The sequence below is a fragment of the Rhinolophus ferrumequinum genome, chromosome 23, assembly GCF_004115265.2.
Source record: "Rhinolophus ferrumequinum isolate MPI-CBG mRhiFer1 chromosome 23, mRhiFer1_v1.p, whole genome shotgun sequence".
Taxonomy (NCBI): domain Eukaryota; kingdom Metazoa; phylum Chordata; class Mammalia; order Chiroptera; family Rhinolophidae; genus Rhinolophus; species Rhinolophus ferrumequinum.
Genome location: NC_046306.1, coordinates 5,064,208 through 5,091,565, shown reverse-complemented (window position 1 = coordinate 5,091,565; position 27,358 = coordinate 5,064,208). Strand labels below are relative to the sequence as shown.

At 47.0% G+C, this 27,358-nt stretch overlaps 1 protein-coding gene across 1 annotated transcript in view; it reads left to right on the top strand.

Annotated features, from left to right (window-relative positions):
- Window positions 1-20,790, top strand: part of CASS4 (Cas scaffold protein family member 4) — a 29,859-nt gene extending 9,069 nt beyond the window's left edge. The window contains exons 2-6 of the mRNA XM_033094968.1: window positions 6,188-6,607; window positions 11,789-11,890; window positions 14,648-14,728; window positions 15,317-16,612; window positions 20,186-20,790. Coding sequence (XP_032950859.1) covers window positions 6,188-6,607; window positions 11,789-11,890; window positions 14,648-14,728; window positions 15,317-16,612; window positions 20,186-20,596 — 2,310 coding nt within the window. The 3' untranslated portion in view covers window positions 20,597-20,790. The remainder of the gene's footprint in view (window positions 1-6,187; window positions 6,608-11,788; window positions 11,891-14,647; window positions 14,729-15,316; window positions 16,613-20,185) is intronic.
- The last annotated feature ends 6,568 nt before the right edge of the window (window positions 20,791-27,358 follow it).

The following is a 27,358-nucleotide window of genomic DNA, read 5'->3' as shown; positions in this document are numbered from 1 at the left end:
ACTCCACGCGCAAGGGAAGTAGCAAAGGGTTATTCTCACTGCCTTCCCCAGTGTCACATGCATGCAAGACACAGCTGAGGTGTCCTGTGACTGCTCTCCTAATTTTCGATGTTGGTGGCGGTCCCCTCGTGGGAGGCCATCCTGTCTGGTCTACTGTTTGTGCACAGGCCCCACGTCATTCTGCTGCCGACCAAAAGGGGAGGCAGCGCAGGGATGAGGGGACAACGAGCCTCCCCCATCTTCCTGCCGACTCACTTGCTGCCTCTCTAACTTGCGGGGGCGCCAGGACAGAAAAACCGTTCAAGCTTCTTCCAGCCTAAACTGTGTTTCTGGATGGTCTGCAGCCAGACCCTGTTGAATGGAACGGGTGTGTGCGCGCTCTGTATGCCTTCCTGAGAGCTGAGGTTCTGCTCTCAGCGAGCGGGCGAGAGAGATGCACTGATGGAATCGGCTGCTTCTCAGAAACCCCTCGAGCACTTTTCAGCATCTTGCATGCTGTAAACGGCACAGGCCCTCTGAGGGTGGGGCTATGGCAGTTGTGTCCACCGTGTGAGTTGTCCGGAAGTTCACAGAGGGTTTCCGGGACACGAGATGCTTTTGTGCCCAAACTGCTTTCAGCCAAGACAAAGACTAACTGGGAGTGGAGGTTCCCTTCTGTCAAGTCTGGGAGGAGACGGGGCTGAAGGGGTCACAACAGGCGGGAGCTTATGTTCACCAACACAGAAGTCATTTTCTTCCAATAGAGCAGAACCCTTTTTTTTAAAACTAGATTTTTATATTGAAAAAGCAGAACATGTACGCATGGCTTAAAGATTCAAATGGTGCCAATGAACACAGACTGAAAGCGTGTTTGTTTTTTAAAATCCCAAATCTCTGTAGTTTCCTGGGCTCTAGTTACCCCGGCCAGAGGGGGAGCCCCAACGATTTATCTAAATCTTCCAGGAAGATGCACAAATGGACACACACCATTTGCACAGTTTCTCATCTTACCTTTTACAAAATTTAATACCATATTTTGGAGATTGTTCCACTTCAGCTCATGTACACTCTACCTTGTTCTTTTTGATGGCTGTATGCCATTCAGCTATACGAATGTATTGTTATTTACCAGTGATTACATTTAAGTTATTTCCCAGATTCTTAGTGCAGAATCTAATTCTGGTAAATAACCACACAACTTACCCAACCAAGTTAAAATGTTTTTTATCAGCTTCCCATCCCTTTCTCCAGAGGCACACGTTGTCGTTCACTCACTTACAGAAACAAATGTGCCGTCTTGTGATGCAGTTTGTGCCAAACACTCCAATTTGTAGGCTAACAGGGTGGACTCGGGAGTCAAAACTGCCTGGATTCCGACTTTGGTTCTGTTTCCTGCTCTCTGAGCAACCTTGGGGTACTGACTCACCCTCTCTGTGCCTCAGCTTTCTCATCTCTTAAATCGGATAATGGCATCTGCTTCATGAGATGGTGAACCTCAAGTGAGATTTTCAATACTAATTACTTACATCACATTACTATGTGATGCCTGGCTGAGTTGAAAACCTGTGAACTGTCCTTATTAGTGAAGCACTGGATAATGGCAAACAATCGAACTACGAAGGTACCTAAATGAATAGATATACCAAAGATCAAAGAGAATTTTTTTCTCTTTGATGAATTTATACTAGCTGACGCATTAGTGAGTAAGAAGTCTGCAGGTTATGTGGGGTTTGCAAAGTGGAGATCCTTCCAGCTCTTTGCTGTGACCCCTTAAAACGTTTCTGCCATTCTCTCAACTTTCCAGAGGTTGTCTCACAGAATGTTGTCACCCATCAAAAGAAGTGTCGTGTAGATATTCCGTTTCTTCCTGGGGGATTGTGCTTCCTCTGTCTTTCCTCTTTTGGAGAGTGTGGATGGGAAAATGAAGATGGTGAAGGGATTTGTCTTACACGCACTTGGAAACGCTTCTTTCTTCCCTTTTTTTTTACTTTACATAATGAGCTTTTAAAAATGACGGAAAATAAACATTCACAAGCCAACAGATTGCACCACTCTCTCTGCTTTAATCTGTGTATTTACATAACATGAAGTACTTCCAAGTACATTCAAGGGGAGAAGGCTGTCTTTAAAGATAATCAAAGAGCTTTCTCCCTTTTGCATGGAGTCCTGCTGTTCTGAGCCTGGACTCAGCCGCCTCCCCATAAAGAAAGACATAAGGATAAGGGGCAGCCGGTTGGTTCAGTTGATTGGAGCGTGATGCTAATAACACCAAGGTTGCCAGTTCGATCCCCACATGGGCCACTGTGAGCTGCACCCTCCTTAAAAAAAAAAATTTATATATATATATATATATATATATATATATATATATATATATATATATATAAGAGAGAGAGAGAGAGACATAAGAGACTATTTCACTGAACTCAAAGTAGAAGCTACGTGTCCCGGGGAAGCCCTGGTGAGCTTGAGGGATTTGCGTTTCTCAGACAGCAAAGGATTTGAAATATTTAAGAAGGTTGTGGTTTATATACAACTAACTATTCTGTCATAGCCCCTCATAGGGGAAGTATGAACACTTCCACCACCGTCCTCTAAAACGAACTAGGAATTCCTGGAAGGAAGTCACGGAATCAGTGAGAAAGGAGGTAAAATGCCAAACACAGACCTGTTTTCAAGGAAGGATTTTAATAGAAGGAAAACGTCCATGTTGTTACTAGTGGGGTTCCATGACGTGTTGGACAGGGGCCCAATGAACACTTGCCACTCAGGGTTCCTTCCACTTGACAATCTCCATCTCTGGTTTGGGGCACTTGCTCATCTACTACGTCCTGCTGTGAGCTGGTGACCTCGTGGTCTGGTTGACCTTCTTCAGGAACTGATGATATTCTGGCTACTTTGAGGGAAACCATCTCAGGATCTCCATGCTTCTCTCCCCTGGCCGCTAACTCATTTAATTTTAGGAGTACAAGTTGGAGGGGAAGGGGCGCTCGTGAAAGGAGGAGGAAGCAGGATCACAGGATGCTGCTCTGAGCCCTGTGAAGGGAAAGAGGGATGGAGCAGGAGAGGGTAGACAGAGCCCCAGGCATGAGCAGCTCACACATGGACGTGGCCATGACGTCACATCAGCCGCTGCTGCTGGCTCTTTATGTAGGAGACAAAGAACGTGGAGCCGTTCTCCCTCTGCTTCCTACTTTTTCTGGTCCATCGTGCATTTGTTCTCCTTTCTTATAATCCTGCCTTTCTCTCAAGACTCACCTCAAACGTTGCACGCAAATTTTCACCACCTCCTCCCTACAGCTACCCTGAATCCATCCTTCACCCTCAGCGGAGCTGTGAGCATCTCACCTTGGCTGGGCGACTGCCTTTGTTTAGCCTCTTGGGCTCCACGCCGGCTCCCTCCAATGCCTTTTCCGCCCAGCAACCAGATATAAACAGCAGCCAATAAAGAAATCAAGCCCCACATCTTCTGCGAACTTCTCTCCAGGCAGCCTGGTCGCTTTTCAGTTCCTTCAACACCCCCACTCACTTCAGGCACACTCTCCATCCTTCCCTCCAGCCCTCACACATTTCCTCTGCCCACATCATCTCTGCCCTGCTTGTGATCTGACTCACGCCTACTCACGCCCAGGTCACAACCTCCACAGCCCCACTCCCAGGGGAACTTGCCCTGAGCCCTCCACCCCAACCACCCCTGCCCCGCTGCACCCAGAATCTCCCAGAGCTCCTGTGTCTTCCTTCATGGCTCTGAAGTAACACTCTCTAGAGGTGACCTTGAACAACAGGCGTTTAAAATATACGCCTATTTGTTTCAATAAATACTGTAAATGTATTTTCTCTTCCTTCTCAATCACACTTTCTTTTCTCTAGCTTACTTTATTGTAAGAATACAGTATATAATACATACAACATACAAAATACGTGTTAATCGACTATGTTATTGGCAAGGCTTCCTGTCAACAGTAAGCCATTAGTAGTTAAGTTTGGGGGCAGGGGTGAAAGTTATAGGTAGATTTTTAACTTTGTAGGGGGTCGGCGCCCCTAACCTCCACATTGTTCACAGGTCAACTGTATTTATTTCTGATTTGATTGGCGTTTGTCTCGTCCACTGGAACGTGCATTGGCATGAGATCGGGAACTGTTCTGTTCAGCGCTGTATTTCCAGCAGAGCACTGGGCACATAGTGGAGGCTCAATACAGTCTTGGTGAATGAATGAATGAATGAATGAATGAATGAATGATGAATGGCCTCCCAGACGCCTCCAATTGTAGCTAGTGATGCCCATGTCTCATTGCTGATTCCGTTTAGACTAGCACATGGCATCCGGCAGTTGTGTGACAGTCCCCAGAGAGGTTGCCATCACCGTGAGAACAGGCAGTGTCTTTTTCTTTGCCTTTGTTTCCGTAAGCTCCTTCCCCTTCTTCCGTCCAAATCCTTATTAATTTTCCTTTCCCCTCTCCCAGCTGTTGTACAAAGATGGGCATTTGGGGGCGATGCCCTTTCTGGAAGTTGGTAAAGAAGCTTTCTTCCATCGAACCCAGAATCCAACTGCCTGTGTGCCACAGGGAACAAAAATATAAACATACACCCTTTTCCATTTCTTAATATCTACACACACGTTTCCAAATGAGCACCCTATTTGTAAAAATGCCCTGTGAGTGGCCTCCGTGATGATTGCAATTGTCACTAAGTTCCTTTGACAAGGCTTATCAATTGCTCCCATGCGTTATCTAGACAGAGGCCGGTACAGTGCCAGGAACAGAGGTGCAGGATATTGGCGGCTGGGGCTACTTCCTGTTCTCCCCACACTGTGGGGCGGAGCCTCGCCCCTGGGGATCAGGGACAGCCTCTGCAGGTGATGACTTGAGCTGAGATCTGAAGCAAGAGGAGCCAGTCATGCAAAGATCCCATGGAAGAGTGTTGTGGGCAGAAGCAATAGCAAGGGTAAAGGTGCTGGGGTGGAAGCAAGCTTAGCATGTCCGAGAAAAGTAAGCAAACAGCGTGGCTGGAGGGAAGGTACAGGAGGAGGACTGGGCAGAGACATTAATTGATTGCCTGAGGTATGCACACAGCCCATGTCAATTATAACAAAATACCACACCGATGGGCACCATGTTCTAGCCACGTATTTAGGGTTTTCCTTTGCTGGGAGCTTCCTTCCTTTAAGGTATGGGCTGCTGCACTGTAGACAGTAGGCCGGAAGTACAAAGGAAGCCGTGTATGGCTCCAGAGTAAGACTACTGCTGTCCACCTTGGGTAGATGGCCATACGAGCCCACTGTTCTCTGGAAAAGCATCCCTGCCCTTCACACTAGGCAAACGCACTAGCTGAGCCGATGATATTCTGGGCCCTTCTGAGGGTGGGCAGAGGGTCCACATGGGAGAACCGTGTAGTGGACGGAAAGAGCATGGGTCTGAGAATTAGGGAGGCTGACTGGGTTTTGATCCTGGCTGTGGGACCACGCGTAAGTCACTAACCCCCTGCGCCTTTGTTTCATGGTCTGCGCATTAATGAACATTTATTGAGCATCTCCCAACCACCTGAGTCCATCCTTGATGCTGGAAACAGAGTAGCAAATAAGCGAGATAGGGTCCCAGCAGTCATGAAACTTCCCATCCAATTCGGGAGAAAAATAACAAGAACCAGATAAGGTGCAATATAATAATTATGACAGTAACAGCCAACCTTTACTGAGCACTTACTAAGTGCCAGGTGCTGTTCAACAAGTTGTATATACATATCAACCCATTTAATTCTCACAATAACTCCATCAGGTAAGATATTAGCAATATTCCCACTTTACAGACAAGGAAACTGAGGCCTAAAGAGAGTAGCTAATTTGCACACAGCTCGGAAATCACAAAGCCAGTGTTTCAACCCAACTATGTGCTACGCTGCCCTCAACTATGTAAGGATGAGGGTCAAGGTCAGGACAAGTTAAGTCAGGGCCACGAGAGCGTATTAGGGAGACTGGACCTGGCCTCAGGGGGCAGGTAAGACTTCCCTGAGGATGTGACATGTCACCTGAGCCCCCAAAGACAGGTAGGAATGAATCAGGGAAACAGCAGGGCTAAGAAGCTCTGGCGTGGAGGAAAGGACATAGGTAGCAGCCGTGCACATGCTCCAACGTCCCCAGAGGAGCGGTGTTGGTGCAGTGGTGTTGGCACTGGCAATAACCATGGCGTCTTCCTCCTCTCCCACCCGCAGACACTCTTGGCCAGGGCACTTTATGACAACCGCGCTGACTGCTCCGAAGAGCTGGCTTTCTCTAGAGGAGACATCCTGACCATTCTGGAACAAAACGTGCCAGAAAGCGAGGGCTGGTGGAAGTGTTTGCTCCATGGGAGGCAAGGCCTGGCCCCTGCCAACCGCCTCCAAATCCTCACGGAGGCCCCCGCAGACAGGCCCTGTCCCCCTTCGCTGAGAGGCATGGAAGAAGCTCTCGCCAGCTCCAAGGACACCCACGTGCCCACCCTGCTCAACGCCCCACCTTCAGGCGCCATCTATGAGCAGATGAAGAGCTGGGTGGAGGGACCCCTGCCACCCACAATCCAAGTCTACGAATTCCCTGACCCTCCTGCCTGTGCCAGAATCGTCTGTGAGAAGACTGTGAGCATCCCGAGACAGGTAAGCATGTTGCCAAACGGGAGAGGTAGGGCAAGCAGTATGGAGCACCCAGGGGCTTACCCAGCCCTTGAATCACCGCTGTGCAGTAGATCCAATGGGCAGAACGGGAAGCGGACCATTGGCGTGGTCGGGCGAGCTTAGATCTGGCCCCGGGTCAGTTGTCATTCATTCTCTCGGTACCCCTGTGATTCCCCAGCTCTCCAGGAACCCATGCTTTGTGGGAAACTGAATGCTTAGTCCAGCTGTGCTGAAAGCATTATAGATGTTCACGGTGGTCTTTTCTTACCCTGGGAAGGAATAGTAGGACTGCTGATGATAAATGGAGGTGTTGAATTTCCATGGGCTCAAAGGCAAGAAATTACTCAAATTTAAAGTGTCTGGGGCAGCCGGTTAGCTCAGTTGGTTAACAACAAGGTTGTCAGTTCAATCCCCACATGGGCTACTGTGAGCTGCACCCTCCACAACTAGATTGAGACAATTACTTGACTTGGAGCTGATGGGTCCTGGAAAAACACACTTAAATAAATAAAAGTTAAAAAAAAAATGTATATGCCCTTCAACCCAGAAACTTTACTTCCAGAATCGCTCCAGAAATACACAAGTAGGCAAACCTATACCTAGATGGGGAAGCCATAGCATTTTTAACATTATTTGTTATAAAGAAAAATTGAAGATGCCTAAATGTTTGTTAAGGGGGCAGTTGGTTACATAAATTTTGGCATACCCCTACAACGAGCTACTGTGCTGTTGTGAAAAATGATGAAGTAGTTCTATGAAATATTTATATGGGGAATAAAAAAACACTTAAGTAAAAACCAAGCAGACAAACAAAAACTAAAAAAAAAAAAAAAACAAAAAAAAACCTTAAAAAAAAAATCCCCGTGTGTGTCTATGTGCGTGCGCACACATGTTGAAAAGAACACACACCAGTGGTGGTTACCCTTAGGCAGTGGAACGGGTTAAGGAGAAAGTGAAAGAAGGCATTAGGCAGTGACTTTATTTTATGTCCCCAGCATCCAGGACTGTGCCTAGAATGGGGTGGTTTCCAACATTTGCTGAAGAGATTAGGAAGTTGATCGTGTGGTATAGTATAGCGCATGTATTACATCTGCAATTTTTAAAAATAGCAATTAAAAAAAAAAGGAAAAGAAGCACTAGTAAATGCAGAATGAATTTTTTTTTTTTTTTAAGGAAAGGCATTTAAGAAAGAAAGGGAAAAAAATAATGTCCCAGCGTCCCCCAGCCTTGGCGTTGGGGACGTGTTAAGAATGCAGAACAGATTGGCATGGTCTTCAGTCTCTGAGAGCATTTCCTGCCATCACCATACACTTTGCTTTGAGCTCAAATGACACATTCCACCTGGTGACAGCTCTGAGCAGAGGTCCTGGCAAGGTCTGTGTCCAGGGACGTCCGCTCCCCCAATATACGTGCTGGGGGCCCCGGGAACGTCTTGCTTACTAACTACGCAGGCTCCTCCACACCAGCTTCCACCACCTTCAGATGGGAAGGTGTGGTGATTCCCTCAAAAGATTTGGAATACTTCAGATTTTCTAACTCCCTGGGCTGCCGGGCAGAGAACCAGACAGTTGTTACACAGAACAGCTGCTACTCAGGCACTGGCGACAGACACCAGAAGGAAGCTGGTTGTGCCTTCTGCAGCAGTCCATAAGGTGGACCCTCCATCGCTCGTCTGGAACAGCTGGCCCACCCCTAGGCGGGCATGCTCAGCTGCTGTCTGAGAGCTGGCTCAGAGTGGGGCCTCGGTGGGGTTCCTCCAGGAGCAACAGGTGGCTTTTGCCGAAGTTAATTTGAGTTTCTTTTCAAAGCCACTAAAGAAAACAAAAAAAAACAAAGGCCATTCCCCCACCCCCACCCTTCCTAAAAGGAAAACAGAGGCAATGTTCACTGTTTGCCAGGTATCCCAAACACCCAACACTTTTAATGTTTGCTGAATGAATGGCGGGACCAGATACAATATTTAAGTCTTTGTAACCATGGACTTCAACGTCTAGACCGACACGGGCATAAAAGAAAAGGGGAGTCTACTGTGTCAACAGAAAAGGGTCGGGCATTAGCTGAAAGAGTTGCCCTTGACATGAAGTGTGCCAGGGATTGGAAGCCTCGCCTCTGCAGGCTGTGGCGGTGACACACAAACCACAGCTACCAACCAGCCGAGGGGGAATTCAGAAACCCAGAAACCGGGGGCTCTTTGTCAATCCAGTAGGTTCCTGAGGTGGCTCCAGTAAAACACCCGGGGAACTTTTCTGCCTTTTCTTCCTGCTGAAGTCCCCTCCCTCCATGGCATCCCTGTCTGCATTTTTGCTTCCTCCACCCAACCCCCATTTTTTTATTGCCTTCTCTGTGCTTGGTGGGGGAGGGGTCTCTTAGAGCAAGAGATGCCATCTATGGCTTAGAAATTAGGAGTCCTGGTTTCTTTGGCTTCTGGGGCAGCCATGGCTATACTGGGCGATTAGAGACCTTCTCTTTCTTCCTCTGTATCATGAGAGGGCTGGACCCGACCACCTCTAAGGTCACCTTCAGTTGGACCGTTTGGTGACTCTAAATAATTTCGCTGCTGCTTCTACTACAAGAAGGAAGGAACTAGAAGAAACGGAAGATGATAATCAGGAATCTTCCAATACACTGAACAGGCATACATGTCCTCCCTGCTTGTGTAATCTGGTGGTTAGACCAGAGTCTGAGACTGCCCAAGAAATACATCCTGAGCAGAAGCGGTTATCGGTAGAACGAATCCACTGGCTTTGAGCTGTTTTCCAACACAAGCCGGGAGACCCATTTCACAGATGCCCTTTACACCTGGGTAGACTATCTCTAGATTAAGTTAGCCAAAAATGAAAAACCCAGAAGGTGGAAACAAGTCACTTTGCTCAAATTGTCCTCCAAGGGGAGTCTATGTGTCAGCCTCAGATGTCTCTGCAGCTGGAAGAGACATCTGTGGGTCTTTAGATTAGAACAACCCTTCATATTACGAATGAGGAACTTGATTCCTAGGGAAGTGAGGAGGGTCGTCCGGCATCACATGGCTGGTAACGACCAGACACTAAACCTTCTTGTTGTGTCTGCCTGTCTGTCTGCACCTCTAGACTGCCGACAGCCCCTGGCACGCCCTGGATCTTCATTTGCCTGACTCTAACTACTCTTTCCATGTACTATTTATTGAAATTTAACCTGCAAATCCTAAGGGTATAGCTCCATCACCAATATCCAGATCAAGAAACAGAACAGAATAAAACTAGCACCCCTGTAGCCCCTGGCGCCTTCTCCCAACCACTTCCCTCCAGTAACCACAGTCTTGAGTTTGTTTTACTTTTTATTCCAACTTCCTTGATACAATATGCTGGCCTGACTTTAAAAAAAACACACAAATATCACCATCTAGAAAACATTTGATTTTGCTTTCAATTCAGAGAGGGGACTCTTCAGTATTTCAAGTGAAAACGGTCTCAGATTTCCTGATGAACCTGCTCTAGGACCCACTGGTTCCTGAACTGGTGTTTCCTTCTGCCTCCCACCCCCAAACCTTTCAAAACCATATTCCTAACACATGTTCCTTACTTGATGGTCATCTTGAACCTACGTTTTCCAAGAAACACTGGGAGTTTTTGAACTGACTTCCTTCCACCTGAAATTCCACACACAGGAAAGTCCCTTTGCTCTCTGTAGGTGTTCCTACAGAGTCAGCTGCATACATCAAATAGGCCTGGGATCCTAGCAGAGTAATAGTCGATGGAACAGCATTTGGGGAGGCTCAGAGGTGGGAGAGATCGTGCTGTGTTCGAAGTGGAGGCAGAGAGGGAGGAAGAGTGGAGCTGATGGCCGATGGCCAGGGACACACCATACATGGTGGCCGGGGTTGGACGGCGCTTCCCCTGTTAGGAGCTTGGATTTAATTCGGAGGACAATGGGGCACCATTGACACGTTTGTCCTACACCAGTCAGCCTAAGACCTGCAGTGACCAAGTCAGGTTTACTGACCTACTGCAGTGAGCGGGTCACAGAGCAGAGGAACCACAGGCGTCTCTAACAGAGAGAGAGCGTACTTACGGGGTCGTCGGAAAAGCGGGGCTCAGGTGAGATGTAAGTGAAGCTGTGTCTGCTTGGGCTCCATGCAAAGCAGGGCAGTGAGTAAAGGGGTCCATATCACCCCAGACTGCAAAGTGGACGCAGGCTGCTCCCACCCCGGAGCTGCGAAGTTGAATTGGATGCGGAATGTCTGTCCGACACCCCTCATCCAAGCCTCCGCGTGCGGGTGGGAACCGAGGCTACTTCTCTGGTAAGAGTGGGATGCTTCCTTCTTACTAATAGAGTTTCAGGGAGCAGTGCTTCCAAGAGCCTAGGATTTTAGAGAACCAGGTTCCTCCATGAGTAAGAAAGCCGTCGTCCCTCAGAGGGAGGTTGTTTGGATACTTGACAGCTGAGTGTGATCTGGGGAGAAGCGTTTGTCCTGTTTGCTTTGCAGCTGCTTTATCTGCTCCTGTTATTAGACTGATGCACGGTGGGCCCCACTCATCTGCTGCCTGCTGTCTCAAGCTGTACACATTCTTTGACCAAAAACAAACAAATAAATAGAGGCTAGCACGTACCTCCTGCCAGGCACAGAGCTGGGTCACGTCCTGAACAAAGTGATCTTGCCCTCAGACGCTGCTCTCTGCCCTCATCTCCACATAGTAAGATCCAACCTTTCAGTGATGGCTTCTGGTGCCCGATGGGAAATACAGTCTCCCTCAGCTGGAGGCTCTGGACTTGGGCTTTCCCTTTCCTCGGGCCTTGTCCCACTTCCCAACCTGGGCCTTGGGTGTCCCCACGTCTTTTTTCCCCTGTAGACGTTAGGCCCCTGGCAGACAGCATCCACTGCCCTATAACATTGCCTGTTCCCAGGCCCTGCCCATTGCTCTAACTGACATGGAGTGCAGGCGTCTGCATTTTAACCTGCTTCCCACATGAGGCTGATGCCGGCACAGTGAGGGAGACCACCCTCCACCACAGACGCTCCCCACCAGCATCCTGCTGTTCCCAGGCTCCAAGCAAGGCTGCAGGTGTGGGGTGGTGGGGGAGTGCCTCAAGAGGGTCGCAGCTCACTTTCTGTCTGACGGGTGACGCTGGACATGATCTGTGAACTCCACAGTGACGCCTCCTCTCTCTCGGTTTTGTCTCCCCAAGGCCCTCTTCACGATTCCCAGACCTGCTCAGGCCTCCTTGTCAGCGCCGTCCTCCCAGCTGTACGACGTGCCGGTCCACAGCCGCGGGCCCCCAGCCATTAAGGTGAGCTTTGTCCAGGCCTGCTCCCCGGCCTCTCCGCCCAGACTGTGGGGTTCTCAGCGTCACGCGGACGGACGGTCCATTTCAGCTTCACCCACAGAGGACTGTGGAGGGAGTGTCTGTCCGCTCCTCGCTCCCAGCTTTGTGCCCAGGAAGCCCAGACCTGCTCAGGAGAACATTAGGACTACCTGAGTGCTGAATATTCTTTTAAACTTTTGCTTTTCTTTTGTAATAGATATTTTATATCTATACACACACACACACACACACACACACACACACACACACAGGGGTGCCAAAAATGTACACAAGTGGACACTTTCATCAACATGGGTCAAGCAGTAGTTCGCCATAATCAGAAATATCTGGACGCTGATGGTAACCACTTTGAGCACCTCTTGTTATTGCAGAACTCAAACGTGACTTGTATTCATCTTTTGTTATCGGTATATATTGAGCATTACAATTTTAATACAGTTTTTTCCTTTCTTAAAATATGCACACATTTTTTGGCACCCTCTGTGTATTCATATACTCGTATATGTGAATTTTTAAAAAAATAATATTTTGAAGGCTGTGCATCACAGGATAATCATTGGTTATCCCTGAGAGGTGAAATATTTGGTCTTTTTTAACTTATTCGTGAGTAATGGGTACATCAAATGTGCCAGACATGCTTCATGTAACCAGCAAACAACTTCGCTCATTTCTTACATTGAAACTGCTCTGTGCCACATTTTCCTGCGCCCCATCAATGCACAGGGAACCATCAGGAGTTCTGATCACTCCTGCTGCCCGGTCCCACCCCCACAGACTCTTGTTTGAGGTCTGTACTAGAACCAGCCAGCAGGAAGAAAGACTACAGCTCCCGGGTGATTCTGCAGTGCCGCCAGGGCCGAGAGCCACAGCTCTAGTCTAAATGAAACTTCAGGCCAGCTCTGTGACTTACTGGTGGTCACTCATGAGTAATAAGAAGTTACTTTCACCTCCTCAGTCTCAGTGGAGAAATTTAAATGTTGAGGCCAGGCAAGAATCCGACTTCCTACTTCATCTAAAGCAAAAGCTCCTGCTTTCCTGGCTTGCTGGCCACTCCAGGCTCCTGCAGCGGGCACAAGGATTGGCTGTGTGCTGTGCTAGCTCCCCAGGCTAGGTTTCTACTCCTCTCCCCTGCCCGGCTGGTCTCAGGCTCCCGCAGGGCTGAAGGAGGCAGGCACGGAGACAGAGGGCGGCCACAGGTAGAAATACCCTGCTTGCTGGGTACTGTTGGGACATGTTGCAGTGGTACTCTGTGGAAGTAGCGAGTGTTGAAAGCTGATCCTTTCTCTTCTGAGGTATTCCTGCAAGTTCCATCTCTGGCGGGTGGCTGAAGGCTTCTCCATTAGCTCCCCAGGCAGGAGAGCCACCTCCAGCCTCATCCTCCTGAGGTTCTCTCCCCATTCCAGCCCGGCTCTTGCTCCACCTCGCCTGTGATCCATGTCTGGTCCATGGAAAACGCACACCCTCCCTTTGCTGGGATAGATTCCAGAGGCACAGCCTGGGCTGGGACTATGTGAAGCAAGTAAGGCCTCACGTGGGCCCCAGAGTTTTACATGAAGACACAGTCGCAGGACTCACCTCTCCTACCTCCACCTCCCCCTGGCACTGTGGATCCCATTTTTATTTCAAATGCTGACATTTGGTTCATCGTGATTTTTTTTCCACATGAATTGTGACTTTTAAAAACACTGCATGACAATATTTTTTACCTTGATTACTTCCTTTTTATGTGCCCCCTTAAATGTTGTGACTAAGGCGGCACTTACCTCACAGTCATCCTGGCCCTGAGAACAGGCCCTCCCAGCCAGCTTTGCCATCAGATTCTCACCCTTAACTTTTCTCAAGCCAGCGTTAGCCCCCGTGCACTGTGACCCCAAGCTCAGGTGGCACAGCTCAAGCCATGGACGCTCCCATTGGAGCCCTTCACACTTTGCATGAGGGTTAGTGAAAAGCACCGCCATGTTCCCCACCTGAGAAGGGGTCAGTAGAAAACTCACAGCCCACGCTCTCCAAAGAAACCCCCTCTCCACATTCCATCTTTCCCTCTCTTTGCAAAACCTGTCTTGGTGCTCTCTCATCTCACTTTGGAACATGGAACCTATCTTTCACATCCTAATCCATGTATTTTCTGATTAAGGCGCAAAAAATGTATATTACCTGTTCAGGCACCATGTCTTTTGCTCATTGCTGGGCGTGTATACATGTCATTTGGCTTAGTGTCTAGTAGGTACTCAGTAAGTATTTGCAGGATGAATACACAAGTAATAAGCCCAGGAAAAATTCTACTGAGAAAAACAAACAAAGGCAGAGGACATAGGAAGTCCCCATCTCATTTATTCTTCTGTAATTCAATCTCAAGACTAACTTACGGAAGGCAGAGGACTACCATGTTTAACTCAGGCAGCGGTAGTACATTCTCTCCACGGTTTGTCCCACCTTCCGTGAAGAGGCATCTTTTTAATGTACAAAGTCCACTGTTGAAACTACCCACGGCAGCACATAAACTTCCACCAGAGAACATCATGATTGAAAGCCCCCAAATCGTCAGTGATTTGTGGTTTCGCGTGGAAAAATCACTGGTGGGGGAGAGTTTGTGATGGGATCAGGAAGGAAATGTTATCCCTGAGACGTGAAATATTAGGTCTTTTTTAATTTATTCGTGAGTAATGGGTACATCAAATGTGTAAGACATGCTTCATGTCTTCCTTTGTGGTCTTTCTCCAGGAGCCAGTGAAGCAGCAGTTATATGACATACCCGCCAGCCCCCGAAAAGCAGGACACGGCGCCCCCGGCGGCCAACCAAGTGTAAGTATAAGCAGATGCTGAAATTCGAGGCTATGACAAACTCTGAACATGCTCGAGGACATTTAATAGCTTGGTCACAGTGAGGACTGCCAGCTCCTGGTAGCAGACCTTATTTCACGGGAGTCCCCTCACTGCACTGGAGTTCAGGAGCAGGACGAGCTGCGTGGTTGGCAGAAGTCCTCTCACTTCACCGTGTCTCCGTTTCTATTACACATGTACTGCAAGTATTCACGTAGTCTCTGCAGAGGGCGCAGTGCAGTGCTTGGCACAGAGCAAGACCTTAGATAAACGCTTCTTATTAGTATACACCTCAGAGACATGGCGTGTCAGAGTAGGTTTTTGTCTGCACATAGGAGAAATGCCTTAATTTGAAATGTGTGTAATCTGTGTTTAGCCCTGGACTCTGTCACATGTACACAATAAGTATGTGTATGCCCAAGGTCATCAGGGAAGGAAGGCCTTACCAAAAAGGTGCCAAGATGCACATGCGCAGCCTTTAGTAAGTCCTCGGTATAATACACGTTTGTCAAATGAGTTGCTCACAGCTCTTTTTGACTAAACTGGGTTACTTTGTGTGGTTCTTCCCAGAGGCAGAGTGTTCCCGTGATGTCAACAGTCGCCTTACGTAGAGCCTGCTACAACACACTACCAAACCCTCAGAAATCAGAATGGATTTATGACACTCCAGTGTCTGCAGAGAAAGCGGATGTAAGAAATGCCTGTCTCACCAGCTTTGGGGAAGCATCAGCGCCTCATCACCCCCCCAGGTATATGTCCAGTTTCCACAGTCCTCCGAAGAGCACAGCAAGGTCCCCAACTCCACATCTGCAAGAAAATGTGCCTGTGCAGAAAAAACTCAGCCTTCCAGAAATCCCTTCTTATAGCTTCCCGACCCCCGGGGACGAAGGTGTCGACTACAAGGTTCCCTCAAGCTTTCTGATTCCCCGCGTGGAAAAGCAGAATGCCACACCCAACATTTATGACATCCCTAAAGCCGTGCCAGTGGCCCGTCAGGCGGTGACAAAGCCGGGGAAAGCCGATGGAGCTTTCGAGCATTCCGCAGACAGTAATCCCCCCTGGTTCTCCACACAAGTGACGTCGGCCTCCCCGGAGCCGGACACACTGTCCGTTCACAGTTCTGACAGCAGAGTCAGCGTCGTCTCCTCGTGCTCCATCACATCCACTGAGTCTTCGTCCAGCTCCTGTTCGGAGGAGGCCACAAAGGAGCTGTCCTTGGACCTGGACTTGGCCAGAGGGGCAGTCACAGCTCTGCAGCACAAGGTAGCTGGTGCCGTCTCGGGCCTGATGCTCTTTGTCAGTAGGAATTGGAGGTCCAGAGACCAGCTGGAGGCCAACCTCGGTGCGATTCACAGGGCCACCGACCACATAGAAGAATCTTTGAGAGAATTTCTGGATTTTGCCCGTGGAGTCTGTGGGACCGCCTGTAACCTCACCAACAGTAACCTTCAGGCCAGAATTAGGGATCAGCTACAGACAATCTCCGACTCCTACCAGATCCTGCTTGAGACAAAGGAAAGCCTGGACCGCTGCAGTTGGTCCCTGGATGTCCTTGTGACAGACAAAGTCCAAGACAGCCCTGATGACCTTGAGAGATTTGTCATGGTGGCGCGGATGGTTCCAGAAGACATCAAGAGGTTTGCTTCCATTATCATTGCCAACGGGAAGCTCCTTTTCAAGCAGAATTGTGACAAGGAAGAGACCATGCAATTGACTCTAAATGCAGAATGTAAGCTTGCAAAATGCATCCAGCTTCCCCAAAGGGAAATTGAATCATACCAGAGGAGTGCTCCTTTTATTAAACACAGGGAAAGTGAACGCTCCCCTGAAGTCTTAAAGAAAAATTGGACAAATGTCTGTGAGCAGGTGAGTTCAGAGTTCCGAGAGGTATAATATAAAGGGGCTTCAGTGTTTATCTTGAGTGGTTGTCCCGTAAGTTAGATGCTGAAAATCTTTCAATAGCTGTATAGACTTTTTGAGACAATGGTTCATTTTTCAAAAAGTACAATTCTTGATGAAGTCTTTTTAAGAAGTATGGTAAATATTTTAATATTAAGGCAGATAAGATGTCTTCCGGAAATTTGGGAGTTTTCGGTTTACCTCTGATACTAAGATTGGACAGGACTTTAAAAGCCTTTTGAAATCCATTCTTTGAGTACATGTCTTAAACTCACTGTCAAGGTTTCTTGCACTTTTGAAAGATATAAATTTGGTCACTGTCAGCATGTTTCTTAGAAACAGAAGAGGAAGTGTGAACACTCTTCCAAATTGTACATGGTCATAGCATCCTCCAGATTCTAGTTACTCTTAGAAGTATTTTGCCACATGAGTTCAGACACTAGAGAAAAAGAACCTTTTGTTCTTGTCTCAAGAGGACCCACAGGGCATCTAAGGGCTGTGTCGGGAGGTAACTTGGTGCTTTCAGCCCCAGTCTTGATATCCTGCTAAAAAGCCTTAGGGTATAAGAACTTTAACACATTCTAGAGAAGGTAGAAATTTAGGTATTTTTCATTTCCCAATTATATATATATATATACATATATATATATATATAATTTTTTAAAAACACACACAAAAAACTGTGTGTCGTTGTACTAGACCATGTTGGTAGACAAAATTCAGTCCTTGGGCTGCCAAAGTGTCCTTTGTTAAAAAAAAGGCATCAATCAATAGGCAGAACAAAAATATAAAGAGGAATGCTCAAGTTTGAAAGTGAGCTTAAACAACTATACAGCAGTGGCAAACCACCCAGGGAGGTAATTCAAAGGGATTGTATTTTTCCGAAGTTGACTCACTTAGGAGAGAAAAAAAAAACCCATCTTGGAACAAGGATTGGCTGAAAACAAAGACTTAGAAACACAAATAAAGTCTGCTCCCTCTCAAATACTTCTGCTACATATGCTTTGTCCCTAGAGATATCTCCTGCTATGAATAAGTCCACATTATGGCCATTACCTGCTCGGGAGCAGATTTGGGTTTTGTAATAGTTTTTCCTTTTTATGGTAGAAGGAACCCTGGAGATGAACAAGTCCAGTGAGCCCCAGGATGTAGACTGTGATCCTAGGACCATTTGGGAAATAATCCTAGGTGCCCTGCAAAGCAATCGTGGGTGGTGCTGGCACAGCAGAAAGCAGCACGGACTCCCTCACGTTCCCTTTGACAATTCACTTTGAATGCTCCCGATTACAACCCAAAGGCCATTTTGGTTTGGGGCTTGTGTATCTTCAAAATTTTTGACCCTTGATGTTCTTTCTTTTTAATCAAAGATGTTACCATTGTCCTTATTTTTATTGGTGACCCTCTCTTGGTGGCAAATGACAGTAGTTTTCCGTTGACCAATTTTAAAAGTTTCCTTTAAGTTGACAGAAGTGAAGGAGTGGATCCGTTTAAAGACAAAGACAAAGCAAGTTGAAGTTAAGAGGAAGGCAGGAAGGGCGGAACTGGTGACAGTTTGCTTTGAGTAACTGAAGCCTGGGAAGCAGTGAACCAACTCAGCTCCCTGGCCGGGCGTGGGGTGGCAGAGAGAGGGACAGAGATGTCCAATCATGCGGACAAGATCGTTTGTCTTCTCAGAGCCAAACTAGGCCGGGAACCCCGACCCCTTGATACTCAGTTTCCCAAATCTCAAACACCAATGTCTGGGCCTACCAGATTTCCTGAAAGGTCATGTTGTTTTGTCCAACATGAAGTATTCAACCAGTGCTTCTCAAACTGGAGAGTGTATCACAGTCCACTACAGGGCTTGCTAACACCCAGAGAGCTGGGCCCCACTCCCAGCAGTTCCCACCACACTTGGAAAACTGCTGCTTCCAACTGGCCGTGTGTCTCAGTGGGGTGGGCATCACTGAACATTGGGTGGACAGTGCTCCAGTGTGTGGGACAGACACTCAGTACCTCTGGCCCCTGCCCTCTGACTGCCTGCATTGCTTCCTAGTCAATGTGAGAGATAACCAAACAGATCTCCACATGAGTCCAACATGCCAGGAGGAGAATCACGGCACATTGTTTATTTGCCTACGGTTGCCGCTTTCAAGCTAAGATGCCGATATTCCGATGCCTAGGTTGTTGCTTCCCGATTCCTGCTTGTGCTGTATCCTTCTCATGCCTCCTGCCCCCAGAGAGTCCCTCTCAACCAACACCGCGATCTTTTCTTCACTTTATCTGTCTGTCTTAGTCCGTTTGGGGCTGCTATAGGCAAAGTACCATAGACGGGGTGGCTTATAAACGTCAGAAACTTATCCTCACAGTTCTGGAGGCTGGGAGTCCAGGATCAGGTGCCAGCGTGGTCCGGCTCTGGTGACAGCTCTCTTCCAGGTCGCAGACTGGCTTCTCACCATGTCCTCCCATGGCAGAGAGCAGAGAGGGGAAGCAAGGTCTCACACGATTCCTGTAAGGGCACTAATCCCATCCATGGGGTCTCCATCAGCATGACCTCATGTAATCCTAGGCACCTCCCAAAGACCCCATCTCCTAATACATTCACATGGTAGAGTTTCAACATATGGATTCCGGGGGGACACAGTCAGATCCTCACCCTGTCTGAGTGCTTCTGGGCTGTGCGTTTTGCGACCATATAGCGATTGAGAGAGTGCGCAGTTTAATAGAAAGAATGAAAGTTGCAGCCCTGGCTGACGTGGCAAAGAGCCCTACATCTTTATTTCACTCATCAAACGGCCCTATGCAGCCTCTTCTCTTCAGGGAGCTTTGGTCCCCTCACCTGTAACCCAACAACGGGGCTTTCAGTTGTTACCTAGAGTGGTCGCCACTAAGTCAGACGCTGAGTATCTTTCAATAGTAGAGAGGCTTTGGGGTGACACTGGTTCCGTACTCCAAACAATGGAATCCGGGAAAGCAAAATTCTAGATGAAACATTGGATTGGCAAGCAAGAGACATAGTTCACTATTAAGGCAGGTAGGTCAGCATATTTGGATTTCTTCTGGAAATTTTTGGAGTTAGGGTTGACCTCTGATACTGGAATTATAAGAGAAAGGGTTTTTAAAATCTGTTGTTCGAGCACATGTTTTCATCTCACCATGAAGTGTTCTTGCGTTTTGGAAAGTTATAAATGTAGTCAATTGTCAATGTGTTTCTTAGAATGGGTTCCTAATGGTTTGTTGAGAGAATTAAATAAGACTCCATACGTTTGTATAAAATATGTAAGATTATATACATAATGTAATATTTAAGATTATACTCAACATATAGACAATACTTTTTATGTAACAGTTAAAACGTTACATATGCTTTAAAGGTTAAAATGCTTTTAAAACATTAACACGAATTTGTTAGGCCAATGTTGCACTATGGGGCTTCCCAAACAAAACTGCCCTTTTTCTTCTAAAAAGTCTAGCAAATTGAGAAAAACCAGGAAGAGGGAGACAAGCACAGCCTGTTGATGGGCTCCACCTCTTATCTACTGTTTTTTTCCTCTTCCCTAGAATCCCAGCCCCGCTCTGCACCCCCCGTGGAGTCACCAGGATCCCGAGAAGAAAATCCACCTTTCGGAACACTGCCGGCTCTACTTTGGGGCGCTCTTCAAAGCCATCAGCGTCTTTAACAACAGCCTTAGCCACAGCCAGCCCCCGGAGAGCTTTATCGCCCAGAGCAAGCTGATTATCATGGTGGGGCAGAAGCTGGTGGACACGCTGTGCAAGGAGACCCAGGACAGGGACACACGCAATGAGGTCCTTTGCCGCAGCAGCCACCTTTGCAGCCTGCTCAAGAATGTAGCTCTGGCCACCAAACATGCTGTGCTCGAGTACCCAAGCCCCACCGCGCTGGGGCACCTCCAGGCCGAGGCCCAGAGGCTGGAGCACCACACACGGCAATTCAGAGGAACGTTGGAATGACCCTCCCTCCCTCGCTCCGTCCCTCCTATGCACCTCTGTCCTACTGGACAGGCCAGCCTGGGGATACACCGATGGAGGGAAATAGCCATGGTGCCCAAAGCCAGTTTTACCAAGTGTTTAGGCAACCCCAGGCCATTGGCTTATCCCACAGAGTATCAGGGAAGAGAGTCAAGTGTTAAGTAAGGAAGTAAGGACCTTGTTTAAGTAAGTATTTATCATATATAAAGTGATATTGTAGAAACCAGTTTTGACGTTGGTTAAATGTGTCCTATTTTACATTCATTCATGCAACACTTATTTATTTATTGTGCGCCTACTATATGTTAAATTCTAGGTGCTGAGCGTATAGCAGTAAAGTAAACAGAATCTTGCCCTCAGGGAGCTTACAATCTAGTGGGAAGACAGATAATAAAGTGATAGAGAAATGCATATATAACATTGGGTGCTAGGGAGAAAATAAAGTAGGAGAGGGGGAAAATAATTATTTTCAAATGATTCATTTCTGTTGTATCGTATATGTATTTGCTATTTTATTTTAACCGAGTTACAGATGCATGTTGTATTTGCAACATAACATGTTCTGTTAAGTTCCTTATTAATTTATTTTGTACATTATGAATTCTGTGTTGATGAATTTAGTATGCTCAATCAGCAAATGTTTATACCTCAACAGTCTCAAATCTGTTATCATTTATAATATTATATACATATAATCATGAATTGAAACATCCTTTGCAACAATCCTTTCTTTGGCAAGTCTTTGATCCGTGTTATCCCTGTTTTGGAACCAAAACAAAGCTTCCAGTGTTTACTTTTGTTATTCAAATGCTCCCCAAAGTGTGCGGGCAGATGCAGTGGAGGCCAAGTTCTTGTTCTCAAGGCTAGTCTGGGAAAAGCAAAGCCATCACTCCCTCATCGTGGTACAGCCAGGAAGTGTGCTGTGGACAGGATACCCATTTCCGGGCACAGATCTAGAAGTGGCTCAGAGCTCCTCTCTTCTTCTTCAAACCACCTCTTCCTCTTTTCCTGGCAGCTGGGTCTTTAGCTCATGTTGCTATGGTTACATCATCCCTACTGCATTTTAAGTGAAGGGCTATGATCCTATGTGTATCTTAGCCACTAAACACCTTTGCCTGGAAACAGCATCTCCAGGCTGGAAGTCCCCTGAAGTGCTACCGGTTCCAGTTCCTGTCTACTGCTCTGCACTTAGTAGGTGCTTTTAAATTGTTGGCTGCTGGAAGGCTGATTGTTTTTGCTGTTAGTCTCAGGGTTCCCGAAGAAGAAGCCCACTTGCTGAGACTTGGTTCTCTATGCTACAACAGAGATTTCCACATTCTCTGAACAGCTGTCATCTGTATCAGTTAGGACTCCTTCTGTTACACAGGATCAAAAACCGTATCTAATCTGTCTTAAGCAATAAAGGAAATTCATCGACTCAAGTATCTTAAAATAGTCCAGGGGCAGACTGACCGAGACCTGCTGGTTTGGGGCGCTCCAACCGTATCCATGAGGCCCAGTTTCTTAGTCCGATTTTCTCTAGGTTAGCTCTCATGACTGTAAGGAAGCTGCCGCCACATTATATTCTTCTTGGTTTGTGGTCAGAGGAAAAGAAAGAGATGGTACTACTTGGATTAGCTTAGATCAGGTACGTGAAGCTCAAAGCTCCGCGGTGTGTGGGGCACGCGATACACAAGTGGACGTAGACCTGGAATTCACACACGCACACACACACGCACGCACGCACGCACTCCCATGTGTCCTGAGACAGAGATGGCTCCGCCAAGAACTGTGAAGAGTCTGAGATTTTCCCCGACTCCAAATTCAAGTTAGTCTGCCACAGTTTTGTAGACGTTGACTGAAGACACGAGACCCTGGGGTCAGAGACTATGTCTGGGATCCCCAAGACCACCCCTGGTCCAATGATCCCACAGAAGGATTCACAGGACTCGGCACGTGGTCGTTCTCGTGGCTATGACCCTTACAGTGGGAGGATACAGCAGAGGGAAAGGCAGTGGGGCGAGTGCAGACAGACCCAGGCTCAGGCTGCCGAGTCCTGGCCCAGTGGTCACAGAGCACCCTTTCTTTCCCCCCAGAATAAACTGTGAAATGCATGTGGAATCTTGCCAGCCAGGGGAGCTCCTGACAGCCTCCACAACCAGGGTTTTTACTGGGGCAGCCTTTGTGGGGCGTGTACCAAAATTCCAGACTCTCAGAAGGAAAGCAGGCATGTAGCATGAGTCTTGTGGTTTGTACAAATAGTTTAGGCACATTGAGCCATTCTTACCAACTCTGGCGGTGGTAGGGACCCTCCCAGATCCGAGCTCCTCTACAACAAACGAAGACCAACCTTGCAAGGACCTCCTAATGTCCCAATATCGTTCTAAGAGTATCAGTCAGGACTGCTGTGTCAACTCTTGCGCAGAGACAAAGGACTTTCTTCCAGCATTACAGAGCTTATGCTTCATATTTACATTTCCCCATGGCCCCCAAGTCCCATGGGCAATACAAAGGGGGGCACATGTGGGCACACAGTGGGTTTGTGTCAAAGCCAGAGAGCCCTGAGCGTAGGAAACCCCCACCTTTTTCAGCGGGCTGTGTGCAAACCTGACCAAGCTTCGCCTCAGAGGAAGATGGCATCTTGATTACATCGGGCAGCAAACAAACCTGCCCTCTGCTCTGTAGGGAGACGTGGTCTCTGTCTTCCCGCGGTGTTTGCTGCAGACATCCTTGAAATGAGGGTCCAGAAGAAAATGCCATCAATGCCCCTGCTCAGAAGACGTGAAGAAACACGAGAGAACCCTGGAGAACTGTGCCCCAGCAGGAGTCCCTAGCAAAGCCAGGGAAGTTACGGAAGAAGGAGGGATTGCTGCAGGCAGGCACCAATAAGTGTTTGCTCAGCGGGCAAATTATCTCTTACACAATAATAGTGATGACACATGTGTAGTAAGTGACTAATACAATCCAGACACTGTTCTAATGCCTTAGATGTTTTAACTCATTTAGTACTTCTTAAGCGACGTAATCTCTAATAGGTAATGAATATGTCCCTGTAGGGTTCAGAATATTATATATGTATGTAGGTGCACAGATCAATGATATAGATGTATAAGGAGAGATCTATCTATCTATCTATCTATCTATCTATCTATCTATCTATCTATCTCTATCTATCTTTGAAATAAGTTTAAACCAAGGACCTTTGATGACAAAGTACAAAACCATTGGGTTTAAAATAACGAAAAGTGCTGCTCTTAGCTAAATGTGTTTCCTTCCTTTTTTTTTTTATTCTTTTTGAAAAACAGCAGTTATGGGGTGAGTTTCACTGATGAATTCAATAGCGTAATTACTTCTGAAAAAAATTTAATAGGAGCATAAAATCACATTTGTTTTAGCTTTTGGCATCTTTTCGTTCAATGTTTTTCGTCAGGGCGCAGGATTCTGTAGTGTTTCCTCTTAAGGTAGGAAGAGGAAACGGTGGGTGTTATGGTGGTATCGGTGATGGTGGTAACAGCTTGACCTCAATTAAGTTAAAATCAGGAGGATGGAAGTGGTGAGATCTTCCAGTGTGACAAGCAGTGAGGAGCCATGTTTCTGGTTTGGTGGCAAATTTTTTTTTTTAATAAAACATCTTTTTAAAATTTTATGTTCTCCCCAGGTCGCCAACAGCTGCACATTTGCAAAAGTTGCCCATTTGTGTAAACTATTTGCTAATGCCCTTCTTCCCCACCCAGGGAAGAGTGTTCCTGGAGAGGGAACAGCAAGACAAGGGCCCAGAAGTGGAAGGGCAGCTGGAGACGTCAAGTACGAGAAGGACAGCCAATGAGCTGGAGCGAGCAAGGGAGAGAAAAGAGGCCTGTGTGAGCTCGAGGGCTAGCCAAAGGCTAGTTCATGTAAGCCCTGCACATTCCCGGAATAGCTTTCATAGTTCCCTAAAGCTGCAAGTTAAAAGGGAATTTTGTCTTGAATTATCTCCACTTCCCACTTTATTTTACTTTAACCCTCTTTGGGACATCTTCCTAAGAGTAACCTAAAGTGATGGTTGTGGAATTCTTAAAGACTCCTAACTCATAGTTGTTTTTCATTTGTTCGGTTGGGTTTTTTTGTTTGTTTGTTTCATGCTAACTCTTAAAATGAGTTACTCAGCATGTCAGCTTTTTCCAGAAAGAATTTTAAATTGCAGCTATGGAAGAGCACATGGGTAGAGCTAACAGGAAATCAAACCCTCAGCAATTTAGAAGTCTGGAACAGTTGGGAAACTATTGTAATGGATAGCAGAAACTTTTCAAATACTGGTTCTTAGCCTGGGGCTCTGGAGGCTGTGACTAAAATGCATACATGTATAAACGGTAGCAAAATTTCCTATGTCCTAATGGATACTTTTCTGGGAAGAAGTTGAAAGTTTTCATCAAATGTTCCAAGAGGTCCAATGACCCCAAAAGGTTAAGAAATACTGGTTTTCCTGGAGGGTGATGGTTTTCTCTTTCATGATTTCCTTCCTCTGCCACCCTTCAAATCCATGGCTCGATGGGTTGGGGGCTGGGGGAGGCCAAATCATAAGCAAGCACCCTTGTAAAGAAATACCCATTTCTAGTTCATTCAACAAAGGCAGCGGAAAGAAGCAGCAGATAATGACAACGGCTTCCCAGTTTGGCTGGGGGATCAAAATGTGCCTGACACACAGCCAGCTTCTTTCAACACAAAAATTAGTAACAAACCATATAAAGGTGTTAGCTGTGTATAGTCTGTGGCATGGAGTATCCTAGAGACCAAAATTCTAAAAGAGGAAACCAAGGAGGAAGAGAAAAACTTTCAGCCGCCTGAGCTTTCATGCCCGCCCAGGAAGGACTGCTGGGTGTCATCAGCAGCTTCTGGGGGAAATGTTAAGGAACACAGCTGTTGTCAGATGGGCCTCATTTGAGAAAGGCCCTCATGGTTTACTCCTGCTACTCACCCGCCTGCTACTCACCTGACCCAAGACACCTTGTGCATCCGACTCTCAGGTTTGTCATTGGGAAAAAAAGGAGGAATTATACCCCCTACTTCCTAAGGTTGTTGTGAGGAGAGAAAGGAAAGAATGCCTCCAAATCCCCTAGTGCAGTCAGGGTTTAATAAGGAGCACCTATTTTTATCTTTTCTCCCCCAAATGAACTCGGTGAGAGGCAGATTTAGTTGCCAAAAAAGAGGACTGTCTAAAGACCCTTGGGTTTATGCTATTCTATATCTGATTTTCTGTCCTGTCAGGGGGGAACCTAACCTTGGAACCCATTCATTCCCAGCTCTCTCACTTACTAGCTGTGTGACCGTGGACAAGTCATTTGATCTTTCCAGGCTTCTGTTTCCTTACCCGCAAAGGGGATTCTAATACTGTGTTTACCCGAAAATAAGACCAGGTCTTATATTAATTTTTGCTCCAAAAGACACGTTAGGCCTTCTGTCAGGGGATGTCATCCTGAAAAATCATGCTAGGGCTTATTTTCTGGTTAGGTCTTATTTTCGGGGAAACACAGTAGTACTTATCAGCTTCAGGGGCTGCCGAAACTGGGCTTGGCACCCCTCTCTGAACGAGTCTGTACTTTTTTTTGGTTTATTAAGGAAATGACTACTGAGTGTGCCAAAGACTCTTCTAGGCACTGAAACAATGGAACAAAATGGGGAATAAATAATTAGGGAATAAAAGTCCCTACCCTCCCGGACTTTACAATTCTTGTGATTGGTGTAAGAATAAATCATAAGAGACCAAGGGACCAACTGAGTAAAGGGTTTATTTTCTTTTAATTCCCAATAGTTGCAATAACAGATAACCTAATCTTAAGCCCTAAAAGTTTTGATATCCACATATTTTCTGTCCCCAAATGGAGAATATTTTCAGCTTTTTTATGTTTCACTTTGGTCAACATGGTAACATCCAATCATAAAGGTCCACCTTCCTCTCAATGGGTCGACTTTCCCCCAATAGTTGTAATAAGTAATGGAACAAATAGAGAGACAGTCCAGAGCTGAGAGGGAACAATCATGGATGTTAGCAGGGGTTTTGCAAGAGATTTGAGTTCTCATTACAGATTTAATACAGCCTGTCTCTTAGGTCATTTAAACATCAGTGCACCTGTTATAATTTTATCTGTTAACTATACCTACTTTTTAATAAATAAAAAAATTTTCAGACTTCAGGAGGCTGTGGATGACATGCATCCATGTCCAAACTGTACGCAAATTTTCATTTATCTACAATGTACACGACAGCATCGGAAAGTTTCAGGCCTCAGATAGGGGATCTTACTCCCCCAGACTCGCCTATCACATCCCTTCACAGGATTTGCTGTGACTGCTTAGGTCACAGTTGGCGCTCAATAAAGATTCGTTTCTCCTTTTAAACACATAAGTGTTAGCTGAATAACAGTTTCCATTCAGACGCATCATTAATTCCATTAAGAGAATGCGGCCTTTTCCCTGAAGGCGCTCACAGCCTAGGGATGTAGATCCAGGGCCCACGAGCGGGGGGTGCTCGCGAGTCACCCCCACCCGCGCCGACCACGCCCCCGGCCATTAGGATTGTGCAGCAGAATTCCAGCGCCCGTCGCAAAGAGGAAGGGACCGGCCGCGGCCGGGGAGTTGGGGAAATCCTGGGTACCCTGCTCAGCGCTGGAGGACCCGCGAGCGCTGTGGCAGCCCACGCCGCGGGACCACGCCCAGAGCCTAGCGACGCTCTCCCTGGCAACCGGAGCTTGGCAACGGTCCCGCCCCGCTGCGACGTGACGGACGTGT